The 17,939-nt window shown below is 40.2% G+C and overlaps 1 protein-coding gene across 1 annotated transcript in view; it reads right to left on the reverse strand.

The window, feature by feature from the left end:
- Positions 1 to 17,939, reverse strand: part of CACNA2D3 (calcium voltage-gated channel auxiliary subunit alpha2delta 3) — an 876,027-nt gene that overhangs the window by 222,288 nt on the left and 635,800 nt on the right. The window contains exon 14 of the mRNA XM_003781696.2: positions 509 to 580. Within this exon, the coding sequence (XP_003781744.2) occupies positions 509 to 580 (72 nt within the window). The remainder of the gene's footprint in view (positions 1 to 508; positions 581 to 17,939) is intronic.

Below are 17,939 nucleotides of genomic sequence, written 5' to 3' on the forward strand. Positions count from 1 at the left end.
AGTGACACATAAAAGAAGGTGTGAAGACGGAGGCAGAGATTGGAGTGATGCTGCCACAAGCCAAGGCATGCCTGGGGGGCCTCTGAAGCTAGAAGAGGCAAAGAGGCTCTTCCCTAGGCTATTGGAGGGAACACAGCTCCTTTGACATTAGACTCTAGACTTTCAGCCTCTACAACTGGGTCAGAATAAATTTCTGTTTTTAAGCCACCCAGTGTGTGGAACTTTGTTACTACAGCCCTAGGAGACAAGTAAAAGGCTGGTAACTATACAGCAAAGAGATGTCAGTCCACAAAATCTAGGATTGTCTCTGGGGTTTTTTTCTCCTATGGTCATTTAATGCAAATTTTGGAAAGGTATTGCAGACTCTGTTGTTTCTAGCAGCAGGATAAAATAATAAGGAAAAATGACATATACTCTCTCATAAAAAGAAGTCATGAGAGCCTGAGTCAGAGAGTCTGAGAAAATGACCCTCTGAGTGTCAGGCAGGAAGTGCGGCCACCATACTCACGGTTTCATTCTGCTTACTGAACACGGGCATGGCGACGGTGGTCATCAGGACGGGGCCCTGATCATCAGCGAGCTGCACGGGGAGAGAAAAGCCAGTTATCTGGGAAGCATTTGGAAACCTCACTTCCTTTCCTGACCAGGGGCTATGGCAAGTGGACCAGCACCTGCTCAAGCCTCTAGTGGAGGGGCCAGAGCAATGTGCCTCCAGCTGATTTGCAGATGACAGTCCCAGCCCCTGCCCCTGGCTGGGGAAACAAAGTCACTTGCTGTCAATCACTCCAGCTGATCTGTTCTCTGCTTACAGACATTTTGGCTCAGATACAGCCTGGTTCAGATCCTACTGATTTATTTTATTACCACAGATTTACTTTACTATTTTACTTCCTAGATATTTATGTTCAATAATAATGGTTCTCTTTAATCTAAAAATCAGAGATCCAAAAATATGAGTATAAGGGGTCTGGTGAATTACCCCTGTTGGAAATGACGGAATCTGGAAGTGTTTACTCTCCCTGAGGTAGCTGAGTCAAGGCCCTTGTACTTCTACAGATTTTTGAATGCCAGTCCCAAATGGAAAACAAAGAAAACAAAAACAAAATTAGAAACATAACTTGATCACCTGGCCCCTACAATTTTGACTAAGAAGCTAACCATTTCTCCTGGGAGAAGGACCCCAAGAATATGGCACATGATACGCTTCTGGAAGCCTTTAAGTTGTGCACAGACACATGGAAACTCACCATCCCATCCGTGTTTCACACGGTTTTGGGAGCCAGGCAGGAACCCCTACTCTGTCCCAAAACCAATGGGGAAAGAGTCCTGGAACATGCCAGGCTATGGCCCAAGACAAACCTGCTTCTAATTCTCAGCTTTGAATCCTTCCTAACTGCATTAGTTAAGCCCCAGTGTCCTCATACAAAATAATGTTAACTGTTCCCCAGCATTGTTGCCAGAGATATAAAATATAAAACTGCCCATCTTGGTACCTGGCATTTGGAGGTGCTCAAAGCACGCTAGTTTCCTCCACCTGCCTTCAAGCTTACACTGCTGATAGGCAGCAGAGCCCAAAGCGAGATTAAGGCTTGAGGCACTGCTGACAGGCACCAAAACTGGCTAGGCAAGTCTGATGGGAGAGGGACACTTTCTGGTCTCACAGCCTACTCAAGCCTTAGTCTATTTTCTGATGCTTGGGCACTTCTCTTCTCCAGCTTCACTTCCGAAGAAAATGATCAGGTGTTGTTTCCTTAACCTTCTTGAGAAAAAGCATAATAATGAAAAGCTCCTAAAATCTGAGTGTTTGGAGCCCCCATAGACTGGCTGGTCTCTTGAGTGAAAGTCATTATGCTCAGTCCACCCTTCACCTTGTTCTTCTGATAGATCATCAGAGCCATAGGGCGTCACTACTTGCAATGTGGTAGACAGGACAGCAGCACCTGCAGCAACTGAATGGTTGTTAGAGATAGTCCTAGACCCCATTCCAGGTGTTCTGAATGTGAATACTTATTTTACTAATTAATATATAAGCTAAAAGTTGAGAAACATTATTTTGAGGCAATCCTTTCTCACCTCATCACCATCAATAATTATGACAGCTAAAGAAAAGCTGGCAGGTATTGGAAAAATCTCCCAACAGGGATGGAGGGGCCATATTTTTAACAATTTCACATCTATGTCAAAATGGGCCATGTTCCTCCATGACAAGTAAGATGAGGCAAGAATTTCATAGTCCCTCAGGACTGGGAATGCATTGGTGTCATGGATAATTTTATGTGTCAACTTTGTTAGGCTACAGTGTTCAGTTGTTTGATCAACCATCAGTTGAAATGTTGCTGTGAAGGTATTTTGTAGATATGATTAACATTTTACAGATCACCCTCTATAACATGGGTCAGTCTCATCCAATCAGTTTAAAGTCTTAAGAGCAAAGGCAGGTCCCCCAAGGAAAAAGGAATACTTCCTCTAGACTGCTGGAGCTCCAAACTCAAGCCTGTAGCATCAACTCTTACTGGAATTTCTAGCCTGCCAGCCTGCCTTACAGATTTTAGACTTGCCAGCCCCCACAATTGTATAAGCCAAGTCCTTAAAATAACCCCCCTGCCTCTCTCTCTTTATACATATTCTCTCTATATATACCTCTTTCTTTGGTTTTGTTTCTCCAGAGAACCCTGACTAATAATATACATGGTAATCATGCAACTCCCATTATTTGAGGGCAGCCTAATTTGGGTATTAGAATAAGAAAATAAATTTACTTTATTTAATAACCAGATAACATTAACTTTGAGATGATGTTGATAATTTTTTTTGCCAGGAACCAAGTCAACCAGTATATACAGTGTATATAACAGTACAGAAACATAGTTCCAATATCTTGCTAAAAATACTCAAAGCATACCATCGGAGGCATGCAAGGCCATTTTCAAAGGCAGAACCAACCCACAGTGAATAGCTCTCTTAGAACTAGAAGTCTTCCCACATTCTGACTCCTTGATTAAGCCTTAATACTATAAAGAAAACTGATTTGAGCTGATCCATAACCCTGGACAACTTCCACTTTTCAACTCAAATCAAAATTTTAAGCAATGCCAACATGGATCATGGAAGAAATCAAAACATACCATTGATAATAATGAGAAATGAAGCATTTTTCCTGCAACCAGTAAAAATCAGTTATAAATCACTAGTAATTGTCCTGGCACAAACACAAGATCATGGAAAACTAACTTCAAAATATTAAGCCAGAATATAGTATCAACTTCAATCAGGGGCTAATTCCAAATGTAATTACTACATCATTACTTAAAAAAAAAAAATCCCCATAGGTTTTTTGTATTGCATTTGTACTGAAACCGCTCATTTGTAACCAGCGCCAGGTAAACAAAGGAGATGCAGAGAGTTTGGCCTGGCCACACGTGGACCTATGATCGCGTGTTACTCCTCTCCTGGGGGCAGTTCTGGCCTGAAGCCTCACCTGTAGGCTTCCTCGCATATACCAGCTCATCATCATGCACAGAAATATCACTTATGTAACATTAAGCTCTTCTGCACCCAACAGCTCCATCGTTCCCAGTCCCCACAGGTCTGGACTCTGTGAATCTTAAACATTTTATGGAGAGGGAATATCAATTCACAAGTTCATTTACACTGTAAGCACTGTATGATCGAAAGGCATTCCTTGCCATAGGAAATAGAAGCCAATGGCAAGAGTTTTTTTCCTAGACCACCAAGCAGAAATTATGCAACCAACCATAGCCAGAAACCCTCTTTCCCCCACATGTTGGGGGGGGGGAGTCCTTGCTTTTCTGTGACCCTCTAACCTATAGCTGCTGCTGAGGCAAAAGTACTCCTTATGATTCATACATATGGCTTCCAAGAAAAACGCAGACATAGAGTCAACATTCATTTTCCAAAGGGTAGGAGCAGGAGATGAGGGTCACCGTGGTCCACCTCAGCAAAATCCCATTAACTTAAGTCCAAGTGGGAATCTTAAAATGAACTGCTGTTCAATTATACTTGCCCAGGCTTTGAACAAGCCTCTGAAATGCACGGTTGTGGTACTCGGTTGTATAATAAGTGTATATTATTCCATATCCTTCATTCCCCATGCTACATAATGGGGATAGTTCTGGTATCAAAGGAAATGATGAATAATAATACTGAACATCTGGCTTATAAAACACAAACTTGCTCAACAGATTGACTGCTTCCTGTCAGCTTCCCAAGTTAATCATGCATGTAGGCTCACATGAATATGCATTTGGATTTGTGTGCAAGGTCCATGCAGCCCTGCCAGGCCTCTACTCCTAATGCTTGATTAGTTTCCCACTGATGGCGCTCATCAGCAATGTGACCAGCCCTAGGGTGTGGCCCCAGATAGCATAACAACACCAGATTTGTGGTCTATCCAGTTTTCTGCTGGTCTAGTCATTACTCTTCATTGATTCCCTTGATAAACATTCCTTGGGTATTAGCCATGTGCCAAGTTCCATGCCATATACTGGAAAAAAATAAAAAGACAGGAATTAGGCGTGGTTCTTATCGCTAAGGAGCCTCAGGTCCACTAAGGGAGAAGAAAAGCTAAGGTGGCAGAGGAAGAAGGGCTGGATGGGGCTGGCGTGCTGGCTTTCAACTAGTTAGTGAGCACAGAGGTTCTGCAGGTTTAGCTTAAACTAACAAAAAAAGTCTGGCATTTATTGATATCTGTCAGGGTTTGTATGACAGACTCAGATGGCTCCCTGAAAGCAGTTTCCGGCTGCACAGCAGTTTCGTTCCATTTTCTTTATACTTATGGATATTTACAAATAGAACAATGCAGGGGAAGACATATTTTAAATTGCCCAGCACCTTGTCTTTCCTTCTTCTTTCTGAAAATAACAGCCCCTTTCTATAGGAAAATCCTCTTTACCCCCTCCAACAACATGGTTTTTTGATAGGTAACCTCTTCCATCCAAGTATGGGCAATCCAACTCAGGCTGAGCACACTCACACACACACTGCCTGGGCTGCACTAATCAGCTTATTGATTAAGCAAGTGATTCAAACAAGGCTACCTGGGATTTTTTTTCTTTTTCCTACCTGGAGCTAGTGGGATGTTTTATGTATATATATATGTGTGTGTGTGTGTGTGTGTGTGTGTGTGTATAAAATTGGTGAGTACACAGCTGAGTTTCTGCTGTGTCTTCCTTTCAATACCTGTGAGGAACATTGACTTGTACTCTATGAAAAGACACTGCCACCATCTAGTGGCAATCAGGGTGAATTGCAGGCACAAGGTCCTGGGAAATTAAAAAAGCCATTTTCAGAGTATGGACCTTACCATGTCATTGGTGACTACTTAGTTATCTACTGTAGTTGAAACAAAAAAGACTGTATCAACTATTAGTACTGTCAATAATTTTCACCTTGACAGGAAGGAAATAGTCCTAAAAGGTTGAAAAACATAGCTGTGTACATCTTTAAATGTCAGACAAGTCATTGTAAAGGAAAACCATTGATTCTATAAGGCGTGCAGGATCTGAGAATATGACAGGGGCGTAAAGAAAAGGTGAGGTTATTTCACACCCACTATTGCAAATGCAGCTTGAACAGAAGGGAAGCTGTCTCCTTGGTATCTTCTCTTTTCCTCATTAGCTTAAATTTACTAATAAACTGGAAATCCCCAAGGATTATTATCTGGGTAAAATGAGAGGTAATAAGGTCAAGATGGAAAAATATGTTATCCATATCCACCAATTTTGACAGTCCAAGACAATGAGAGAGCAGGGCAGTAGAAGTTCATGGAGTAACTCTCTGTACAAATAAATTACTGGGAACACCAGCAAGAGTAGCAGGGAACTATAGATCTCAAAACGGGGACTTGAGCAGAATCTGTGGCTATGTAGAAACCCCCTACAGCCACTATTCCTGACCCTTGCCTCCCATCCTCAGATCAAAACATCTGCTGTACTTACCCCTCTCAATGGCCACAGGCCTGCCCTCTACCGCTAAATCTCCCAACCCTTCTGCCATTACAATATTCCTTATCCAGTCAGCAAAAGAATCTGGTAAGCATGTACTGGGTATGTGCAGAAGCACAACTTTCTCACAGCTCCTGGTAGAGATGTAAACACCCTTCAGAGGAGTGACACAGGTGAAAATCCCCTGAATTGTGGGAAGTAAATCCTATTGTGTCTCAGGCCTAAAAAGGGAGCATGGTATCAATACTGCCTACTTTGCTAATGTTAACATTATCTGACTCTGGCTGTGAATTTCGCTCTCATATTCTTTAGATTCCCACTGCTGTTAGTGACAATCATAAAATTTTATGGCTGTTTTAATAGAGGCCAGTTTTAATTGAGAGACTTTACACAGGCATAATGTTTAAAAATCTCCTGATGTAATAATTTAATCAATGATCTTTCTTTGAATAAGAAAGGAATAAAGGGAATAGCATGTTTCAGTGGTAGAACCAAAAGACTCCTAAGTCCCCACTATCTACCTGTATGTATGAATGTGTAGATGTAGATCTATCTAATGAACTCCAAGATTTAGATTTCTTTTTAAGAAATTTTATCTTAACTGGAGCCCTGCAGTGTATTACATAACTCTTCTTAAAATCTAAATGACTAAATATTCATATAACAACATGGATAAATCTCAAACAGTATTTGGAAAATGAAGCAAGTTGCAGAAGGATACATGTCATACAAAATCATTCATGTAAAAACGTAAACACCCAAAAGTATGCTGCATAGGAACGTACATCTGTTGTGAAAATTGACACAGACAGATAAGATGCAAACTTTTGTCTCTCACATCCCAGCAGAAAATAAGCAGCACACTCAAAGTGGGTGATTTGAGGTAAGATTAATAAAGGGATTATTTGGAAAGGTGCATGCAGAATGAGGGGTACCACTTCAAGGAATAGTGCAGTGCTTGGTGCTAGGAACCCGAGTGGGCAGCACTTCCAAACTAGAAAAGGGAAGGGAAGGAGCAATTGTTGGAACTTGAAACAGAGAAACTGTATAGGGAGACACGAGCTGAGAGATGTGACCTCCTACAGGACAGTCAGCCCGTGCAACCCTACTGATATGTGCAGTATTTTCCTCCACCAGAAAAAAATTTAAAAAAGAAACCCTGAAGTAAATGCAATAAAATATTTATATTTCTTATTTCTGGGTGGTAGATACATAAATAGCCATTTTGGTGTCTTGTCTATATGACTGAAATTGTAAAGAATGTCCCCCTAAATTCTTATCTACGGAAAGCATTTTATAAATAAACCACCTAATAACATCTGCGCTCAATAACTATTAATGCTTCAAGATAAAAATAGATGAAGTAAAATAATAATAAAAATAGTCCTACTTCAAAAATCCTTTCTGCATTAAGATATCCTCAGAGATAGAAGATCAAAACAAACTATGGTAACATTTTGACATCAAAAATACTATTACAATGAAGTTTTAATATTCTGGGTTAAATATATTATACTTGATTGTTAGTAATTTCAGGTGTTCTTTATAGTGAGAGATTTAGAAAATGTAGGCATTATTCTTAACTGAAAAGATATTTCTTAATAGAAATGTGAGCAATAGGAATCATCTATTATGACACTACTCAAAGGAACTGCTTCCCTTTCAAAATCTAGACAAATTAAAAACACCAACCATTGTTCAGATTTCCATTATGCACTGGCATTTTCTCACAATTCTGCAAGGTACCTGAATCCTAAATAACACAAGGCCCTAATGAAACAGCAGTGGAGGATAAGAAATAAGACTAAGTAAAACTTGGTAGTAACGTCTCTTCTTGCTCTGCATTGGATCACCTTGATAAAAGGTCGTCACTTAATTCTCCAAAATGCTATTTTGCTTTAAGCCAATACATTTTCCCTTTCCTTGTTGTATCATTACCACTTGCATCTGAGATTTGGAGATCCTGAATTCTTACATGAGACTTCACTGTATTTAAAGTCGTTTAAATACAAAGAGTAAACTCATTTCCCTTTTTGAACTTCAATGCATAGTGTGTGAAAAGAATTTTTGAATTTGCTTGTTCTTTCTAACAATGTAGAGATGATTTTGTGAATGATGATGTTGGATAATGTTGGAACATCTATATGAGAATGTAAAAGCTACATTCTTCTAATAAAATTGTTATTATTCAGGAAAATTTGGTGTTCTTTCCTTTCCCTCTTGGTAATTCTAAGATATACCATGAAGCAGGAAATATGATTTATGAGTAAACCTCCAGATAGAGGGAGGACGCTGCCTTTGATGAGGATCACACATATAAAGCCATGATCAAGAGACTATTACTGATCAACATAACTGAAAGCTGTTTAGGAAACTGCTTTGTTTTACAGCAGAACCGGCTCATTTCAAGAATGCCCAGTGATAAGAACAATGAGAATTATCATGAGGCACTGGAGTTTGGTTAATATTTATGATGAGCTATGACACATAACTGACCCCCATTGTGGCCGAACATTCATATTTTCACAAACGTGGTTTAGACACCTCTCAGAGAGATGCCTGAAAACACAGCCAACTGTTGGAGCTTCAGGGCCCTGGGACAAAACTTTCCTCTTGTTTAAAGACCCCCTGAAATGCTGCTTCCTCCATAAAACCTTCCCTAACTAAGTGGAAATGGGAACCAGATGTTTTCAAACTTCACTACAAAGATAATCATATTTACTCTACAACCAAAGATACCATCTAGGACCAAATTTGTGCAAACTGTTAATGCAGCAAAGTCACTGAACACTGTGGCTGGAAGAAATGCTGAGAACAGTGTAGAGCCTGTGAACTCCAAGGGCAGAAGCCGGGAATAATCCCTCTTTTTATCCGTAGTATTTAGCATGCAGCCCGGTACACAAGAAGTGCCCCCCTGCAAATGACCCTTGAATGAATTTATGCCAATGCCATCCTTTTATTTATTTTATGAATGAGGCCCAGAAAGGAAAGGGGTCATAGAGAATCGGTATCAGAATTCAGACAGGACTCTGGGGTTGGTTCTCCCTCTTTCACATCACACAGCTTCCTCTTGCTTGTGGCTCCTTCCCTGAATAGCTCTGTGTATTGCTCCTGCATCAGTGTGGTTAGGCTGAGAGTGTACGGGATGTGCTGAGAGCACCTGATGCCCAGGTGCTTCTGCTGTGGTAAGGGGGGAAGGTTCATAATGTCCAGCTGATGTCACAGTGAAAAAGGAAAAGGACTTTTTTTTTTTAACAGCTTAGTTGAACATTGTGAGTTGCTTAGCAGCACAGAGAAAAGTATGGGCTACAGAAGCAAAAATTAACATCTTAGAGCCAGTTACTTCTTGAGTCACTTTTTTTTTCAGTTTTTGGCCAGGGCTGGGTTTGAACCTGCCACCTCTGGCATATGAGGCCAGTGCCCTACTCCTTTGAGCCACAGGTGCTGCCCTTTGAGTCACTTTTATTGAACCATCCATCCATCCATCCATTCATCCTTCTATCTATCCATCCATACACCCACATCCACATCCATTGCCAAACATGGCTTGCCATTTGTTACCAAACATTGCTTTAATGTTTCATATCTATGTAGCTTTAAATTTAGCTCTGACACAGACCTTACAAAGTGTCTATGCACATTTTATATGTAAAGGAAGTAAAGACAAAAAGGCAAAGTACTTTTTTGGAGTTCAGAGAAGGCAACAGGGTGGAGATTTAAGCCCTGGCCCACAGCCCACATGATGCCAGAGCCTGTGGACCAACCCCTTTGCCCTCAGGCTCCTACTTGGAGGTGCAAAGGCAACTGCCATGTTTTGCCTGCATGATCTTAGAGTGCAATGCAAGAGGAATAACACTTAAATCATCCTTAAAACAGGAAGAGCACTTACACGTCTTACAGGATTAAGTAGAATTATAGACCTAAAGCACCTAGCACGGTGCCTGGCACATCTGACACGTGCAATGAGTCTCACAAAGACCATTCCAGGCTAGTGGAGAAAAGCTCATATGTTTCTTTGTAATCCGCTCACTGTTTTAGCAAATTTGAACTTGATCTCTCTCTCCATCCGAATTGCATAAACAATATAGAAAGGCATTTCTTCTTTATCCTATGGTAGAATATCAAGACTTTAATAGTTAAGCAGTATGCTTTAGAAAGTACTTGGGAGTAGTTACATTTAGCAATTATAAATATTAGAGGAGGTTGGGAAAGAATACATCGGGAAGTAAGTTGTTATGGAGGAAGGGAGACAGGGAAGAAGGGACAGACGCCTTAGAAGTATCCGCCTGCAAATCATCTAATGTGTTCCAGGCCCAGGCAAATACAGATGGGTAACATCCAAGCACACAGGGCTCATGATTCAGCAAGTGGTTCAATTTTGTGAGTCATTTCGGGAAAAAGAAAATCCATACCATGGCATTAGTTCTTGCCTGACATTTTTGTACCTCACGAAACTTGGTTGGGTTTCCCAAAACCCTTCTAGTTAATTCGAAGGGATAAACAGCTAACTTTCTGTTTTTGAACTTCTTGGTAGCACTGCTGTACACAATTGCACAACTGCTGCAGTTTACCCCAGAGGGTCATTTCAGTTGACTCCTTTGGCTTGAGGAGTCTGGCAGCCCCGGCACAGACGTTGCTTCAGTTCCCAGGGGAATGGGCTGCTTGGGGACTAGTATATATAACCAATTGGGGGTCTACCTAGGGAATAACATGACTGGAAAAAGGATCAGGCAGCTCACTTATGAACAGAACAATAAATATGTGACTCCATTTAGTAAGAAAAACAAAGGCAGTTGTTTCAGTATAATGAGCACTTTTCCAATTTTAATGTACAGAAATAAGTAGACAACTTTTATCAAAGAAAATTAGACCCTTTAGTATCAAAAAAAGGAACAAAGGCCATGCCTCTGGGTAGTTTACAGTAGATGCATATTTTCTCCTGAGTAACTCATGGTCTTTATCTAGTATATCTTCCACACAGGAAATCTCTTTCTGTGAGAACCAGCAAAGCCAAATTAAAATTACGGATGGTAATCTGGCATTGATTTGACAGAGACTTGCCTTACATTTATATTTTAACACAGATTCAGTTTTCAAATTATTTACTGAACTGTCCTGATTTTGATTCAAGCTGCTGTGTTGGAATCATGTTCTTCATCTGCCGCCTCTAATGCAATCAGGACAAAAATGCCTTTCTGACTCTAGTCCCCAAATTTGGGATTGCTTAATCCTGTATATCATAAAGCTACTCCATACAGGTATCCTTTAAATGACAACTCTTCCACAGCCTTGAGCATAATGTGTAAATTGATAGGTTGTTTTTTCATAAAACGCATCTAGTGTGTCAAAGATTGATATAGTTATTCTAAATCGATTAAGAAATATGGAAGAGACCTCAAAATGGCAAAGCCAATTCTTTGAATTCAAGATCGCCTTGGAGTCAGTAAAAATGATCCACAGAGAATTGCATCTAGAAGCAAGAAAAGCATTCCTGAGATGTCCCCTTCAAAACCACCTCAGACTTAATAGTGGTGATGTTGACATTGACACCATGGTATTCCAGTTCAATGGTCTTTATGAAATAACTCCATCCTCTCCCTTCCTTTCTATATAGAATGAAGAAGGATGTTTGTATTTATTTAAGAAGGCAAGAAAAATTGAGATGAAAACAATTATTAAAATTCTGTTGTTTTTAATTCAGATATTTCTTTGACTTTCAAAAGAAAAGATAGTTTCATTTACCAATGTTGTAAGAAGAATTTGCATTGTTTAAGCACATCAAGAAAATCATATTTTATTTATTTATTTATTTATTTATTTATTTGAGACAGAGTCTCACTTTGTTGCCCTGAGTAGAGTGCCGTGGTGTCACAACTCACAGCAACCTCTAACTCTTGGGCTTAAGTGATTCTCTTGCCTCAGACTCCTGAGTAGCTGGGATTACAGGAGCCCGCCACAATACCTGGCTATTTTTTTTGTTGCAGTTATTGTTGTTATTTAGCAGGCCCAGGCTGGGTTTGAACCCACCATACTCAGTGTATGTGGCTGGTGCTATAACCACTATGCTATGGGCTCTGAGCCAAGAAAATTATATTTGATAATTGTATTTTATTTAAATAAATAGAAAACATTTCACATATCTTATATGAGATATTCTGAAAGAAAATTTTGAATTTCTAAGATGCTAAAAATTAAGTCCAGGACTAGAAAGCATTGAGATATTAGGGCTTTTTAAAATCAAATCTTTGTTTTCAGCTTAATAATCATGCTCTTTCTTTAAGAACACCAGATTATATCAGTGTTTCAATATGATTTTTCTTTTTACTCCATCAAAATCTTTCTGTATTAAATAAAGTATCATGATACTAGGATAACTAGTAGTACTCCTGCCCCTGCCACCTCTAATCGAGCACTTGGTGTGGATGGGCCCTGACAAGTACGGCTCATGTTCTTCTCAAGAAGACCAGGCAAGGGAGGTGTCTCCACCCCATGATGACATGAGGAGACCAAGGCTCAGAGGGATGGTGTCCTGGGCCCAAGGTACTGAGGAGAAGTGGCCGGCAGGGCCTCCCCTCTGCCTCCAGCTGACTCCAAAGTTGATCTTGAGAACCAGTGCTCTCCTTCCTCTGCTGTGAGAGTGGAATGTCCTCCTTAGCCATGACGAGCACGGTACCAGAGGTTCACTGCTATTGCTTGGTACAGCACTTTTCCAGTCGCAAGCTGGGCAACTACCAACCTCATCCACTTCATCTTTCCCACTTGGAAGCTGAGGTTGTCTTTTCCTCCTAGAGGTGTGAGTGGGACCGGGAGCACCTACCAGCTGAGGCTCCCCTGGGGTAGATGGCGCTACTTTAACCACACACCTGCCATTCTAGTGGATTTCCCTAAGCATCTGACAGGGACTGGGCCTTTCACTAAAGATCAAACATGACCTCTTTTCTGATAGGAAATAAAGATTACTGATACACAAAGGCACTTCTAGACTTGTCCCATGTAAGAGGACCCACTGTTTACAAACCATCATCCTCTAACTACAGCTAGCTGTACCAGAAAACAATGTAATTATCATGTATCTTCACACATAACTGTGGGATGCTCATTTTTTTTTGTTGTTTATTTCTGGCGCGAGTTATGGTCAGTAATCAATTGTTAGGTTAACCCTTATTAGTCTGCTCCATTTAACATATTTGTAATACAATTAGTTCATTATTACAAATAATTTCTTTACTTATAAAAGTAATATATGCTCATCATACAGTACTTGAAATATTCAAAAATGTATTAAGAAAATGAAATAAATACTTGTCCTCCTGCCACTAGGAAACAGCCATTGTTAACCACCTCTATCCTTTCCAATATTGTCTTATAAATGTTTATACACATACACGTATACAATAGGTGCATAATGTACATAAAATGCTACATTCTAACTATTTATTATTTTTGAGACACAGTCTTACTTTGTCACCTTGTTAGAATGGCGTGGCATCATAGCTACAGCAACCTAAAACTCTTGGGCTCAAGGGATCCTCTTGCCTCAGCCTCCTGAGTAGCTGAGACTATAAGTGCCTGCCACAATGCCCAGCTAGTTTTCAGAAATCAGGTCTCACTCTTGCTCAGGCTGGTCTTGAACCCCAGAGCTCAAGCAATCCACCTGCGTTGGCCTCCCAGAATATTAGGATTGTAGGCATGAGCCACTGCACCTGGCCCTACATTCTAATTTTAAATGTAATAGCTACCAAATAGTCTATTTTTCATAAGTTTAGAACTTTTGCAACCATTTTCATATTTCTTGGGATTTGGCTCTTCTTTTCTCATTATAAATAAAACTGCAAGGCACTGACCAACACAGGCTAGATTCTGCAAAAGAGGGATATCGGGACAAAGCGTGCAAGTGGAAAAGTTCTCAGTGTGTCCTACTGATGTTCCCTCAAAGGCTTTTGCCAGTTGTTACACAAAACAATGAAAAAGCTAAAACTATGTTTTAAAAAATTCCATAATTAAATGAAATCTCTGGTTTTTACTTTGCTTTTTTTCCTGAATAATCATGAAAAGTAGTACATAAAGTATAAAAACAATGCACAAATTCTTCAATTGTTCAAATAAATATGAAGATGGAATAAACCCTGAATATTTCTCCATACACACAAGTAGATGCAACTATGTAGTTGTCTACTACTAACAAATTATTTTCAACAAGAAATGCAAATACTGGCTCGGTGCCCATAGCTCAGTGGTTAGGGTGCTGGCTACGTATCAAGGCAGGTGGGTTCAAACCCTGCCCAGGCCTGCTAAACAATAATGACAACTGCAACAAAAAAATAGTTGGGTGCTGTGGCAGGCACCTGTAGTCCCAGCTACTTGGGAAGCTGAGGCAAGAGAATTGCTTAAACCCAAGAGTTGGAGGTTGCTATGAGCTGTGACGCCACAGCACCCTACTACCAAGGGTGACATACTGAGATTCTGTCTCAAAAAAAAAAAAAAGAAAAAGAAAAAGAAAAAAGAAAGAAAAGAAAAAGGAAAAAAGAAGAGAAAAGAAATGCAAATACTATCGTTCCCCCAAACAGAGCTCTGTGGTCCCCTATCGGCCTGCATAGGGCTCTGCCTGTAGTGTCCGGCATTGCTCTGCTGGCTAAGCTGCCTCCAGAAAGCCATGCATTTGGGACCTGAGAGCCTTGCATTCATTTACTTACAGTCTCAAAGGTAGAATTGGACGGGGCCATGAAAGGGGTTAGCTGAGACTCGTGTGGGTATGACATTTGCAAAGTTCACCTCCTTCCTCAGCAGCAGAGCAGTCTGTGGGGCTGTCACAGACACACTCATGCAGAATTATGGCAGAGAACAAAATACTTGGTTATGCAACCATCATTACGGTTGAGCAGTATGCCATCACTCCGATTTCCTGAGTCCCATACACTGGGCATGGAAAGAGCTGGAGTGAACAGACTTGCTCCGCTTTCTATTTCCCTGACCTTATTCACAAAATAGATCTCATAATTTAAACTGTAGCCCACTGTGCTGCTACATCTTTCAGACTGTGAGTACACCAATTTTAACCACCCCAACTTGGGAATATATATAAAGAGCATCTGTACATTACTATATATATATATATAAAGAACATCTGTACATTACTATAAAATAGTAAATGATAAATAGAAAAACAGGGTTATCAAAACAAGACATGATAGTTTACATGCAGAGTAAGGTAAAGGTAAAAGCAAACGAGTCATAAACCAGAACCAAATGTAAATAGTCATCACCTCGCAGTTTTGCACTTCATTTGCATCAACTTAGCTGGTTATACAACTGTAATAAAACACTCAAATCACTAGACCTACAGTTCTATGAAAACAGCAGCTTTGCAAACTTTCCATTTTCTATTTTCAATGACAGTTCATTCAACGGTTCAAAGTACAGAAGTTAAATGAAGCAAAAAATGATAAATGATGCCTCACAATTGCTGAAATCTGATTACACTGAGATGAGAGCTAGGCTGAGATCTACTTGTATAAGTTTCCACCTAAAAAATAAGACAAAAGGGAGTGAGGAGGAGAAAAAAGAAAGAAAGAATGGAAGGAAAAACTTTAGATAAATGAATGCTTCCATTTATTCCCCCCAAATAAAATATAAACGAGGAAACAAAGAAAACGCAAACAGATTCAATATGCCATTTACACTGGGGAGGGAGGGATTAATAAACAGCTCCATCCTGAAAGAGAGGCCAAAAACTGACCTCCATTTAGGAAGTTAATATATGCACTTCTGAGTCCTCATAGAAGTTAAGCAGCACAGAATATCACAGCAGGCATAGAACAACAGATCTTGAACCCTGCTGTGTTTGTTCAAGAAGGCAAGTTAAGCTATTCCTAACAGGAAACAAAACACGTGGTTGGGCTATTAAACAGGATCATTTTGCCATACTGTGCAGTCCTGAATGCATCAATTGCTGTTCCAAACAGGATTAGAGATGTGGTTTGCTTTAACTATGGTTTTGAGAAAAATGCTTATGCCTACTCAGAATTCTCAGGCTGATATTAACTAATACAGTGCCAGGCAAGCCAGAGAGCACCTAGGAAACCTTCAAGAAATGGTCTTTGGCAAATTTTGAAGTTGTATGAATGCAGCAGAAGATGAGGGGAGAGGGTACCAGCACCTGCACAAGGTCACCCATGTTCACAGCCACTTTGGGATTCCTTAAAGAGTATTTCTGACTTTGTATCTTGAGGGCCCATTCTATATGGATGACGTCCATATTGACTGAATTAACTATGTAGGGAACAACTGGTATTTAGTTCTTAGAACAGAACTAACTTGAATAAAAATGCACCTAGAAAAATGTACTATTTTTTTCAAAGATATAACTGTTAGACAGACATTTGTAAATGACTTTGAGCATTTTTACCATGTCATCATTATAAAATGGGATCTCTCTGACATTCTTGTAGGAATCAAGAAGTACCACGTAAGGGAAAAAAGCCAAACCCTTCTTAATCATAGACTTCTCTTCATTGTCAAATAAAAGAACAATCCGTCCACTGGCTCAATTTTCACCAAAAAAAGAATGAATTTGTGATGCCTTGAAGGTGTCACTTCTATATTGTTAGATGTTTTTTAGCCAAGACTTCAGGACACTGCCTCCACATTTGGTGAAAATATTTAACATTCGTCCAGTACATTGCTAGTTAGTGCTATTCCAATTTTATATCAAGGGTTGAAATTTATAGAGTCTGGGAGTTATGTTGGAGGAGTTTAAGAATCACAGGAAAAACAATTTTTTTTTTTTGCAACCTATTGTTCTAGAAAATTGCCATTAAAAAGGCTGGAGGAGAAATTTTGGAAGACCCTAAAAATATTAGACTCATGAAAACCATAATTCATAGACAACAATCATTAATGATTGCCACACATAAAAGGGACACCCAAATAAGACATTTTTTAGTTGTAGATCAGCCAAGAGATTAAAATAAGCATGTTTATAGAGACATAACTATTTAAAATATTTATAGAGAAAACAGTTGCAGATGATACAAAGGCAGATTCCAACAAAAACACAGCATAAATGCAGACACCATATGGTCCAATGTGCGTGCTCATGACCTCATGTGAAAAGCAGGCCAGAGATGCCTCCATTTAGCCCCCAGAACAACAAACTCAAGGGTTTGGAAGGAGTTCATTATATATCATGTCTATAGATGCATGAAATCTATGGGTAACGTCAAAGGCATTGGGAAGAAATCTCTCAAAACAATTGTCCCCCCAAAGGTTTTGATGGGGCTTCAAGCCCAATCTCCATTTCCTTCTGACCACATATAGAAGGTGCCCTCAGCTAATACCTGATTTCCAGGGAAACAGGAGGAATGCTGCATACCTGGTGGGCACTTCTGCCACCTCCTGACTATTCACCTGAGTTAGAACCACAAAACACCATGCAGAGAGGTCCTAGACCTGCACGTCCCACGTGGCTGCTCTCTTGATCTGCTCTGAAGCCTCAATGACCAGGCTGAGCCAAATAATAGTAGGAGCTCTATATTTGGGAGTGTTCAGGGGGGCTCACAGGTCACCAGATGGAGACCTGCAGCCCTTGGGGAAGGATGCTGTCTGTCTGCAGTGCACCTCTCCTCCACTCCCCCAACTCCCGCCCCATACCTGAGCTTTCTAGTCAAGCTCCTTCTCCAAAGAGCTGAATGGTCCAGAAACTACCCCAAAGAGTCCTGAAACCATTTCAGACTGATATCTGATGTATTTATTTTTAGGGTAAACTACTTTTCTCTGTAGGCACAATGGGAACAGGCATCAGGAGCTCCTCCTGGTTACACAGGGCTATAGGACAAGTCAGCATCTTGGCCAGTTTGATATCCGCTAGAGACAGGGAAAGAGGGAGGAGACCACTGGGACATCTTCCTTGACTCTGGAGTTCACGCGATCACAATAGCATGTCTCCACTTTGCAGGACATGTGATATGATGACATAAG

The sequence above is a fragment of the Otolemur garnettii genome, unplaced genomic scaffold, assembly GCF_000181295.1.
Source record: "Otolemur garnettii isolate 467f Iridium unplaced genomic scaffold, OtoGar3 scaffold00002, whole genome shotgun sequence".
NCBI lineage: Eukaryota > Metazoa > Chordata > Mammalia > Primates > Galagidae > Otolemur > Otolemur garnettii.